We start from the raw sequence: 12,456 nt of genomic DNA, 5'->3' as shown, positions 1-12,456 counted from the left end.
TCCAGTCACTCCAATTGATCATTTATTTACAACAGTGGTGGATGATGGAGCCTAACCATAGTTCAGAAAGTTATCGATACACACTAGCTACACCACAGAGATATAACGGCACACAAGATTGAGATGTACTTTTTAAAGGGAAAATGTTAAAATTTAATTTGCCAGTAAGCACTGCCAAAACTATTTGAAGTCTCTGTGTATGATGTCACAGCCTGAATTCTGAACACCCAAGACTCTTACACACTGTCACTGGGTGATCCAAAGCATGCATAAGCATCAACTTTGTGGTGCCATGGAGCGGAGCACATAAAAGCATTCGATAAATATACACACAACTCTGTTTTGCAGAATTAAGGCAATAATGTAATATAACTGAAAGTAGTAATGTGTTGTGACCAATTTGCAACTGACTTCCTAGAGGGGATGGGTTACCCATTATGAGTACAACATCAAAGTAAAGAAAATCCAAGAGAATCAAATAGAAATGAATACATGATTTTGACAGCCTTGACAGTGGTCGAACATGATAACCTATACATAGAGGTATGTTTCTCATATCACATATAATGATTGTACCTTTATTTACTTTATTTCTTTATTATCCAAAACAAATGTACCTGAGCTTATGTGAACTAACTTAAAATTGACGTACAAGAATGCAAATTTTCATGTGGTAAAAGACTTCAATTTGGAAAATAATTCAGAAGGAACATTCAGCGTAATTTTGCACAAAGTACTTGTAAACACAAATGAACACAGCATTTTAACAAACAAAAATACAGAGTGAGCTAAAATAATCTGTACAATACTGGGTTGCAACAATTATATCTTACACATGTACATACAGTAGCAAAAAAGAGACAGACAGAGATTCACATTTGAGAAACATATGTTTGAGATAATCTAAGAATTTTAAATGCCTATACAGTAATGGGTAATGATAGCCATATCTGAGTTATGACACTTGATTTTTGAACTTTATTAGTTAGACAACAGATGTATACATTATACTGTGTCCATCTTCTGAGGACTCTGTCAGAATGCATTCATTCAAATTTGATGGTTGTCTCCCATCTGTTTTCAGTCATGTTTTTGCACTCATTCAGGAATTCTTGTTGAGGCTGTTGTGACATTCTTGAATTATAACATATAATGAAGTAGAAAGAAATTTGGTTATTTGGTCATTGTCAGTAATGTGAAGCGCATATGGTAAAATCTAGGCAGAGCTGATTTTTCTGTCTGTGTTTAGACAACAGTACCTTGCAAGTGCTCAGTGCTACTGTGATACATAAAATATCCCAATAAAGCACACCTTCTTTTCTTTCCAGAATCAAAGTTTTGTCTGTAATCCAAATCGTAACTGAGTCATTTAACAAGTGCTTGAAATATGGGCCCGCCCCTGGGCCAATTGTAAGAGGGTAAATATGCGTGAGTTCACGTATGAGTTACCATGTGACTGAGCATTGCTAAATTAGCTAATTAATTATATACCTTTCAGGTTTTCACATGCAGATTTAATTTGTTCTATACTGAAACGCAAACAATATTGAGATTTACCGTTCACTGCTTTGATTAAAGGAAAGTACTCTTGTCATATTTTATCAGTGAAATCTACAACAAAAGCTGGTTTCCTCTTTTTAAACTCAAGAAATAATTAAGCATGAAAAAAAGAGTTGTGCATGCACATATATTTTAACACAATGAGTGGCTGTTCCCAAAATTTGAAGTAAATAAATCTTGTTTTAAACCTTTTTTTTTTCAGCATAAAAATTAAATGAGGTGATTCTAGGTTCATACTTTTATGCAGAATATGCTGGTTGCAAATGTAGTCAACTCTTTCCAAATTTGTAACTTGTAAATTGTTCATTTCAATGGAATGAGTCGAGGGCTCAATCATGTTGACAAACATTTTCCAAAGTTAAAGAACAATTTGCAACAAAGGAGCTAAGAGGAGAAACCTGCACACATTGTTTCAGGATGTTAACAACTAAGAGGGAGTCACGCAGTTAAAGTGGCACTATTCAATAAAGACACTGAAACATCACCCTGCTGCTAGTATTTTGAGAAAAATGTCCACCAGTAGTTTTTAAAACTTCGTGTTCTACTGGAAAGCATACAAAGCATCCATGAATGCATATTTTCCACCTGACTTCACAATCTGCTTATTAGCTCACCTTGTTCTTCCTGCTCTTCTCCAGGCTCTCTGTTCTCCTCCTTGGTTTGAACTAGTAAATGATAAACGTATAATCTTAAATGAATATTTATAATGGCAGGTTGGGGATCCATTAATGTATACAGTATAACACACTTTTCAGTTATGTGAAATAATTATTAATTAATTTGGATGAAAAAAAGAGCAGCCTTAGTATTAACTCTTTGATTTTATGCTTGTGCATGTCAAATCTTACTTGTTTCTTTTTGCTCACTTGCTTTCTCATTGCTGTCTTCAATCTGATTTCTTTTCTGCTCTTCCTTGCTCAGTCTTTGGGCTGTCACTAAAATGTTAAATGCAACAGAAACAGAATTTACAAACTAATAAATGGTATAAACTGATTCATATTCATTTATAGGCATTCCAGTTGAATACCAGCTGCTGCTGGACATAGAGAGGCAACATCCTTTTGATTTGCTGTCTCCTGGATCTGAAGGTGTACTGTAAAAAAACAACGAAGAACAATTCAAAGAGATTAGAAATAGAAATCTTTAATTAACTAAAATAATGAAGTACATCTGCTCCTCGACTGGGAGCTAGCAATATACAAGCAGGCTAGTGGCTCTGAAAGCTAAAATTAACCAATAATCTCTATCTAGCCTAAATCAGCTAAGGTTTTTAATGCTGCTTGGAGAACTAGTACACCTATTGTGCCAGCTATGCTATTGAAGCTGTTTAGAGCAATATGAATCCTGTAAGCAGCTCCTCTTTATATCAATATGTTTAAAATCTCAACTGGCATTTTTAAGTGTGTTATTGGAAAGACGTTTGCATACCACCGAAGCACTTCAACCTTACAGTACTATCTAAATGCAAAACATATTGCAGCGAGCAAAGAAACTGTGAGAGCTGTTAGCGCTTTTTCTGGTAGTTAGTCATTCTAACTACCAGAAATCTCGAAGCACAGGCCGAGGGGGCGGTGTGGCAGCAATTTTTCACACCAGCCTATTAATTAATGAAAGACCAAGACAGACTTTTAATTCATTTGAAAGCCTGATGCTTAACATTGTCCACCCCAGCTGTAAAAATTTAGAAACCAGTCTTACTTGTTATCATCTATTGTCCACCTGGGCCTTACACAGAGTTTCCCTCTGATTTCTCATACTTTTTATCTGATTTTCTTCTCAGCTCAGATAAAATAATTATTGTGGGTGATTTTAACATCCATGTAGATGCTAAAAATGACAGCTTGTTATTAGACTCAATTGTCTTCTCTCAAAATGTAAAAGAACCCACCCATCACTTTAATCACACTCTAGATCTTGTTTTAACATATGGCATAGAAACTGAACATTTAACAGTGTTTCCTGAAAACCCTCTTCTGTCTGATCATTTCCTGATAACATTTACATTTATGATAATTGATTACACAGTGGTGAAGAGTAGACTTTATCAAAGTAGATGTCTTTCTGAAAGCGCTGTAACTAAGTTTAAGAATATAATCCACCCACTGTTATCATCTCCAATGCCCTGTACCAACACAGAGCAGGGCAGCTATCTGAACGCTACCCCAACAGAGGTCGATTATCTTGTTAATAATTTCACCTCCTCACTACATACGACTCTGGATACTGTAGCTCCTGTGAAAACTAAGGTCTCTAATCAGAAGTACCTGACTCCGTGGTATAATTCTCAAACACGTACCCTAAAGCAGATGACTCGTAATCTGGAGAGGAAATGGCGTGTCACAAATCTAGAGGATCATCATTTAGCCTGGAGAAATAGTTTGCTGCTTTATAAGAAAGCCCTCCGCAAAGCCAGAACATCTTACTATTCATCACTGATTGAAGAAAATAAGAACAACCCCAGGTTTCTCTTCAGCACTGTAGCCAGGCTGACAAAAAGTCAGAGCTCTTTTGAGCCAACCATCCCTTTAACGTTAACTAGTAATGACTTCATGAACTTCTACACAAATAAAATTTTTATCATTAGAGAAAAAATTACCAATAATCATCCCACAGATGTAATATTATCTACAGCTACTCTTAGTACCATTGATGTTAAGTTAGACTCTTTTTCTCCAATTGATCTTTCTGAGTTAACTTCAATAATTACTTCCTCCAAACCATCAACGTGTCTTTTAGACCCCATTCCTACAAAACTGCTCAAAGAAGTCCTTCCATTAATTAATTCTTCGATCTTAAATATGATCAACCTATCTCTAATAATCGGCTATGTACCACAGGCCTTCAAGTTGGCTGTAGTTAAACCTTTACTCAAAAAGCATCTCTAGACCCAGCAGTCTTAGCTAATTATAGGCCAATCTCCAACCGTCCTTTCATATCAAAAGTGCTAGGACCAATTCTGTTTACATTATACATGCTTCCCTTAGGCAGCATCATTAGAAGACATAGCATACATTTTCACTGCTATGCTGATGACACCCAGCTCTATCTGTCCATGAAGCCAGATAACACACACCAATTAGTTAAACTGCAGGAATGTCTTAAAGACATAAAGACCTGGATGGCCGCTAACTTTCTGCTTCTTAATTCAGATCAAACTGAGGTTATTGTACTCGGCCCTGAAAATCTTAGAAATATGGTATCTAACCAGATTCTTACTCTGGATGGCATTACCTTGGCCTCCAGTAACGCTGTGAGGAACCTTGGAGTCATTTTTGACCAGGACATGTCCTTCAACGCACATATTAAACAAATATGTAAGACTGCGTTCTTCCATTTGTGCAACATCTCTAAAATTAGAAATATCCTGTCTCAGAGTGACGCTGAAAAACTAGTTCATGCATTTATTACTTCCAGGCTGGACGACTGTAATTCATTATTATCAGGATGTCCAAAAAACTCGCTGAAAAGCCTTCAGCTAATCCAAAATGCTGCAGCAAGAGTGCTGACAGGGACTAGAATGAGAGAGCATATTTCTCCTGTTTTGGCTTCCCTTCATTGGCTTCCTGTTAAATCCAGAATTGAATTCAAAATCCTGCTCCTCACATACAAGGTCTTAAATAATCAGGCCCCATCTTATCTTAATGACCTTGTAGTACCATATCACCCTATTAGAGCACTTCGCTCTCGCTCTGCAGGCCTACTTGTTGTTCCTAGAGTATTTAAAAGTAGAATGGGAGGGAGAGCCTTCAGTTTTCAGGCCCCTCTTCTGTGGAACCAGCTTCCAGTTTGGATTCAGGAGACAGACACTATCTCTACTTTTAAGATTAGTCTTAAAACTTTCCTTTTTGCTAAAGCATATAGTTAGGGCTGGACCAGGTGACCCTGAATCCTTCCTTAGTTATGCTGCAATAGATGTAGGCTGCTGGGGGATTCCCATGATGCATTGAGTTTTTCCTTTCCAGTCACCTTTCTCACTCACTATGTATTAATAGACCTCTCTGCATTGAATCATATCTGTTATTAACCTCTGTCTCTCTTCCACAGCATGTCTTTATCCTGTCTTCCTTCTCTCACCCCAACCGGTCCCAGCAGATGGCTCCGCCCCTCCCTGAGCCTGGTTCTGCCGGAGGTTTCTTCCTGTTAAAAGGGAGTTTTTCCTTCCCACTGTTGCCAAAGTGCTTGCTCATAGGGGGTCATATGATTGTTGGGTTTTTCTCTGTATCTATGAAGCGCCTTGAGGCAACTTTTGCTGTGTTTTGTTGCTATATAAATAAAACTGGATTGAATTGAATTGAATCGCTACCAGTACCAGTTCGGCTGCCCAAACTTGATGAAATGATTTGCTTCAGGACCAAAAGTAGTAAGTCAACGTCGGACAAACTTACAAATTCTCTTGCAAAATGGATTGCTCTGGATTGTAGGCCACTATCAGAGGTAGAAGACAGGGGGTTAGAAAGTGTGCTACAGATTCAAATGAGTAAGTGTGTAACAGGTAGGGATGGGTACCGGTGTCGGTTCTGACATAAACGGTAGTAACCAGACCGAAAAGCAGCGCACATTTCGGTGCTTTATTTCGGTGCTTTTTTTTCCTGAGCTGTGATATACTTCTAGCCAATCATTTTACGTTTCCGAGAATAGTAGGCGGGGCCAGGTACGTACGTTCTTTTAGAGCAGAGCTCCAGATTAAAAATGCCCAAGGCAAAGCGGTCAAAAGTCTGGCTGTACTTCACAGCAAAATATGCAAACTCAGCAGCCTGCAACAAGTGCTTTAAGCTGATACTGTGCAAAGGAGGTAACACCTCGAATCCGATGAAACACCTGGCGACGCATAGTGGGTTTTTTTCAAAGCCGAGAAATGGCAGCAGCAGCCGTTCTTCTCTGTGTGAGTAGCTTAATGTTGTTCGTGTGTAATTTATGCTGAGTAGGCTAACCACGTTATTACATTAATGCATGTAAGGTGAACTAGCAAACATCATCATAGTTACATGTGTCTGTCTTCTTGTTTGATGGCAGATACTCCCTTCACCCTGGCCAAAAAGGCTAAAATGACCAAAGAAAAAGTGGAAAACAGTTAAACATGAGAGGTTTTTGGACAAAGTTTGTATTTTTTCCATTGTTTAAGCACTGCTTCCAGCCAAGAGTGATACCATATATGCCCTATAGCTGCAAAAAAGGCTAACATTGTTATCTTTTTACAAAAAAACAGCTGAATATGAGAGGTTTTGGACCAATTTTGTGTTCTCCATTCTTTAAGCACCGGTTTGAGCACCGTTTGAGCACCGGCACCGTTTCAAAAGTACCGATTTGGCACCGGTATCGGATAAAACCTAAACGATACCCATCCCTAGTAACAGGGCCCTGAGTTTGTACAGAGCAGAATCCACCATCAGCAAGAAGGACTGCCTGCTGCAGTGGTGGTCCAATCGAACAGGGACCCATCCAAAGCTGTCTGTCCTAGCCCACAAGTATTTGATTAGTCCTGCCACTTCTCTCTCATGTGAGAGACTGTTCTTACTTGCAGGTCACAGAGTAACAAGAAAGAGAGCTTCCTTAAACTCAATATGAATAGGATAGTTTATCTAAGTAACTAGCTGAAAGAGACAAACAGTAAATAAGCATGGATGTATTGTGAGTCCAATGGATTTGCTTTTTTTGTACTAAAATGTTTGATGAGAACATTGTTTTAGCCTATTGTACAAAATAATGTGGCTAAGGTTACTCAGTTTAAAGCTGAAGCTGCTCAAATAACCTTTTATGTTTACACCTTGTTTTTTTCAGAAGAAAAAGTGCACTTTATGTTGATTTTTATTATTATTATTATTTAAAGAATACCATTTTGAAAATGTGCTTAAAGTACTTAAAATGGTACTTTATTTTTACATCTGCCCAATTTTGGCCAGGGATATTAGTTTTGTTTCTCTGTTTTGAATTGAAATGCAGTTTCAATGTTTTTTCCCATAAATTAAAAGACCTTGAGTTTATAAAATTCATGTCCATGTCTATTATTCTGTCGCCCACTAAAACCCTTTACAATGAAAAAGACATTTGCACTTTGGAGCAAATTTTCTTGTGCGATTAAATACGAAAGCTTCTAATTAATTAGATTAATTTTTTAATGAAGTCTCACCCTTAATTGTTTTCAAGCTAACTTCACTATATGCCTGTTTGCTCACCTTGGTCTTCCTGAATTTGTAAAGGCTCTCCAGCATTTTCAGTTCTTCTTTGCACTGACAAAAACAAGAAACACATTGAATTCAACTCATTTGATCCTGTCTCCAGTAGACACATTGGCAGGCTATAACATTAGAAGACAACAAGGGCTGACTAAGTTAAAACTCTTAAGGGGGGGCTCAACCCCCAATCATACTGTTATGGAGGTAAACACAGATGACACAAGAGCTCTTGATTCTCACTCCAACTTTATTCTGATTAACTGATTACTCCGTGTCCCACAACTCAGCAAGCACTTCCTGTACACTGGGTGTGAGAGGAGCCGACTAGTGGTCCATCACACTGTCATACATTCAGTGCCCTTTAATTATTATTAATGATATAAGCTGCTTGCAAATGTAGTCAACTCTTTTCACACGTGTAAACCTAATTTCAGCGAGGTACACATTTTACCCTCAAAAGCAACTTAAATAGTTGGATTATCTAGTGGAGTGTCTCAGAATGGACAGAATGGAATGAATAATCACAGATTTCACTGCAGGTGGACACTTTAGTTATCAAATCCAAGGCAATTGCTCAGTTGTGTTGACCAGAATTTTCCAAAGCAAGTAAAAGATCAAGATGCAGCAAATTAGGTAAGAGGAGAAACCTGCACACACTGTTTTAGTCTCTTAACCACAAAGAGTGAGTCAACCAAATCATCAGCAATGACCCTGTATGATCAGAACAATATGCAGTTTTTTTATGTTTTATGTAAAGTGTGTTATGAAATTACCTTCTTGTCTTCTTTGTACCAGAGCAACAGCATTCTGAGTTATTAATGACAAGTCACTCTGCAGGCTGTATGATTTCACTGTAACATGAAGAACACTGGACATTAAAACCCATCCCGTCTTCAGTCTTCAGTTGGCAGAATATAACATAGATTATTATTACACAGTTGCTATACTTATTTTTAGGGGTACCCGAGGACCCCAAAAGATCTAACCTCACATTATTTACACTGCTCTCTACTGCTCTGCACACAGAGGAGAAAACTGAATAAAATTTTTCTTCTGAGGGTGAGTTTTTTTCTATTACCTCGATAACGGTAAATCATATAAATTGTGATGCCACACATCCCAACAAGGAAAATGACCAAAATTACAATATTTCCAGCGCAGTACTGTGTCCCTGTTGTCGGTGAGTGTGGAGCCGTGCAATTTAAAACTATATGGAGAAAGCAAAAACATAATCAACAGAAATGTCTTGCATGGATGCTCAATCATCCAGTTAAGTAAATCCCAAAAAGTTGATTCTGTTCATCTGGACGTACTGTTTTCAGTGGGAGAACCTGAATGAAAATGGGAGATAAGAATACTACATCCAGATGAACAGAATCAACCTTTTGGGAATCATCAGAAGTGTGACTTATATTGTCTGATTTAATTTTCAATTTACAGTCTTTCAAGCTGTGGGTGCATCGATACCAACAATGATTACTTTTACAGATTTTTTTGTTTAATCTTCCTCTCAGCTATGCTTGTATGTTAAAGAAAGTGTCACATTCAACAACTTACCACAGATCTTACTCTCACACTTTGGTGTGACAGGTTTGGATGAAACACTCTCTGTGTCTCTGCTGGAGATGCAGGTAAAATTGGCAAAGCTCTCTCTGGTGCTGACAAATGCAAAAAGTTGTGCAGAGCTGTCACTGGGATTACTCTTGTTGATGGTGAGCACACTGACTGGTTCAACACTCCAGGAGAGATTAACACCCTTATCCAGAGAAGAGCAGGTCACCACCATTAAACAGCCACTTTCTACAGATGTGCTCGTGACCATCTTGATGGATGGCTGCTGGAGCTTTTCTGCAAGGATGGAGAGTGAAAATGATAAATTCACACAAAGTAAGGACAAGCCTGTGTAGCTTAATTTAAACAGAGGCATATTTGATTGCAAACAGCAAAACTTGATAATTATGCAGCACAAATTAATTCTAAATAAAGGGAAAGTCTGTAATAGTTCATAAATGCTGCAGTTCTTTAAAATAAGAGCAATAAGTGATGGGTGATTGAAACAGTGCAAAAAAATTCCAAATACAAGGGATTCCATTATTAACTTAGTATTATTTACAAACCACTTACGTTTCACTGTGAGTTTAATCTTATTTCCTTTTTCTTCATCGTCAGTGTTGAGGAGGTCTACAGTGTATTCAATGGCATCATTTTCCTTCAGGCTGTGAATTGTTAGGTCACCTATAGGATAAAATACATTGAAACAAAATCAAGAAATAAAACTGCAATAAAAATGGTAAATGTATTTGTAAAGCACTTTACACTATATACAATCATCCACACACTGGTGATGGCAAGCTACAGTGTAGCCACAGCCGAGGCGAGGCTGCCGGACAATGGCGCCACTGGGCCCTCTGACCACCACCAGTAGGCAACGGGTGAAGACTGTGGGAGCCGGGGCTCAAACCGGCAACCTTCCGATTACAAGACGAATGCCCAACTCTTGAGCCACGATCACCCCTGATAAATGTTACCTGATGTTGTGTTAAGAGTAAGTCTCCCTGAGTACTGAGGAAAATGTTCAGTGGTTGATATCCCATTGCGATAAGTGGCAATCCAAGTGTTGTTGGTGAATATTGACCACACAATTTTGATAAGACTCCATGATGGGTCAGCTCCTGAGGGTAATGTGATGTCTTCTCCAAGGTACCCAGAGACTTCTAGAGGTGATTTACCTACTTCTGCTGTTTGTTCACATAATACTGCTGTAAGGCAAGCAAACAAACAAGAATGAATTTTAAACACATTGTCTCTCATGTTTACAAAATAAAAAAGGATGCAAAAGCCCTTCTCATAATACTCATGAACTTTGAGTTTCAAAAAGACATTTTAGACATTCTTAAAGGTTCTTTAGTAGGGATTTTTAAATATATGAATCAAAGAATTTAGTTTGTTTTCATTTGACCCATCCCCAAAATAAGCTCTTATCATAAAATGGCTAATGACAGCTGTCTAGCTCATAAATACATGATGGTCTACTTCATGATCAGAAGTGACTGAGAAAAATGATAAGCTGTTCCTCATTAAAAGAAAACAGGAATGTGAAACAATACAGGAAATGACAAGGGTGTGATGTTTTATGGTGTTTTTTAGTTAAATCACACTAGATTTGACACTAGATGTCTGCATTCTCATGTTTTGTTTTGTTTTAGCAGTATTTACAGCAGTTTCAGTGATGAGCTGGCATTATTGAACATGTATTGTTTTTTTCTTCTTTTTGGGTGAAACTGATAATCCTAATAATTCCATAATATATATAATAATAATATATTGACACAGAACTGTATTATTGCTTTTTTAAAAGAGTAAGCTAGGGTGGCTATCAATACGGATGTAAAATATATGGTCTTTTACTGTAAACATCAAGACATTTCAAAAATCATGCTAAAAATGGTCAAGCTACTAGCACGCACAGTGGAAATATATTTTAGTGAACATAAAACATTTGAGGTTGCAGTCTCATTTTGCAAAAATATATAACATTGAGTTCTACAAGAAAAGCCGGAAATGAAGCCATGTGACAGCAGCCGTTAATCTAACTTCTTCCTTTTTCTTCTAAAATGAACGACAGTAAGTCATTCCGCTATGCTCACATTTCTTGGCATAAATCTAACAATAAAGACAAAATGTAGCATTTACATTCAAAATTTTAGGTAACTAATTTACAAGTTAAGTTTTGAACTTCTACCCAAGGAAACCAGTAAATCACTCATTTATATAACAACATGTTTGAAATATTTAGAGCCTTTTTTATCTTGAGCTCTGGCACATCTGTAGATGCTAAACAGCTTCACATAATGTACACAGGACATACCTTTAAAGAACGAAATAATAATCATCCGTAGTCGCATGGTGGCTGATATGAAACTCACAGTCAAAGTGTTGTAACTTCCTAATTTTTTTTATGGCTCATTACATCCGGTTTCAGAGGCTGTGTCATCTGCCAGTTGCCAAAAACACCCAATCTATCAGCTGTGATAAATAAAATATGTAATAAACTGATGGGTTTGTATCTTGAACCCATCCGCTGGAACGTTGAAGGCAATATAATTACACCGCAAAGCAAGACACGAAGTAGGCAAACTTCTTCATGGTACTCGTGCACGGGAGAGAACCGGACAAACGCCGTTCCTTCACTTGACCCCAGTAGCTCTCGTCCGTTCTCCCGTACCACTGCCCTTTTATTGAGGTTACATGAATATGCATAAGTTCACTAACATGTGACGTCTACATACACACAAAGAGTACCTTGCCTGTGTGTGTGTGTGTGTGTGTGTGTGTGTGTGTGTGTGTGTGTGTGTGAGGTCAAGATGTGACCCTGTGAAGACTCCCCAAGGCTGGCGCCTAGAAGTCTAGCAGATTTATCTAAACAAAAGGCTCTTATACTTGAACAGATATACGTGTGCTTGCTATATCATAAATCAACAAGAAAAGATAAACTCTCCTAGGGAGTGTGATCTATGCCAGGACACTCTGTGTAGAGGAATGTACGCACCCCTTCTTTATGCTACACAGAGTTAATACAAACCTCTTTAGGATGAAACATTCTTTCAATCCACCAGTGATTATATACTTCTAAGCATATATGAGTAAATATTTCTAAGCATAAATGACAATCAACAATACAAAACCTATCATAAACAACATGATATTGCAAGGAATTTTTTGT

The 12,456-nt window shown here is 37.7% G+C and overlaps 1 protein-coding gene across 1 annotated transcript; it reads right to left on the bottom strand.

Annotated features, from left to right (window-relative positions):
* On the bottom strand, positions 1–11,796 carry LOC113019205 (uncharacterized). Its single transcript, XM_026162767.1, has 11 exons — positions 11,602–11,796; positions 10,262–10,471; positions 9,858–9,968; positions 9,291–9,581; positions 8,812–8,940; positions 8,507–8,584; positions 7,734–7,787; positions 2,588–2,653; positions 2,427–2,495; positions 2,175–2,225; positions 1–1,134 (listed from the first exon to the last, which is right to left on the bottom strand). The coding sequence occupies exons 1-11, from the start codon at positions 11,636–11,638 to the stop codon at positions 1,103–1,105; spliced, it is 1,128 nt and encodes a 375-aa protein (XP_026018552.1). The 5' UTR covers positions 11,639–11,796; the 3' UTR covers positions 1–1,102.
* Positions 11,797–12,456: the final 660 nt, after the last annotated feature.

This window comes from Astatotilapia calliptera, chromosome 3 (genome assembly GCF_900246225.1).
Source record: "Astatotilapia calliptera chromosome 3, fAstCal1.2, whole genome shotgun sequence".
Lineage (NCBI taxonomy): Eukaryota > Metazoa > Chordata > Actinopteri > Cichliformes > Cichlidae > Astatotilapia > Astatotilapia calliptera.
Note: the sequence above shows the minus strand (reverse complement) of the source record. Positions and strands in the feature narration are given on the sequence as shown.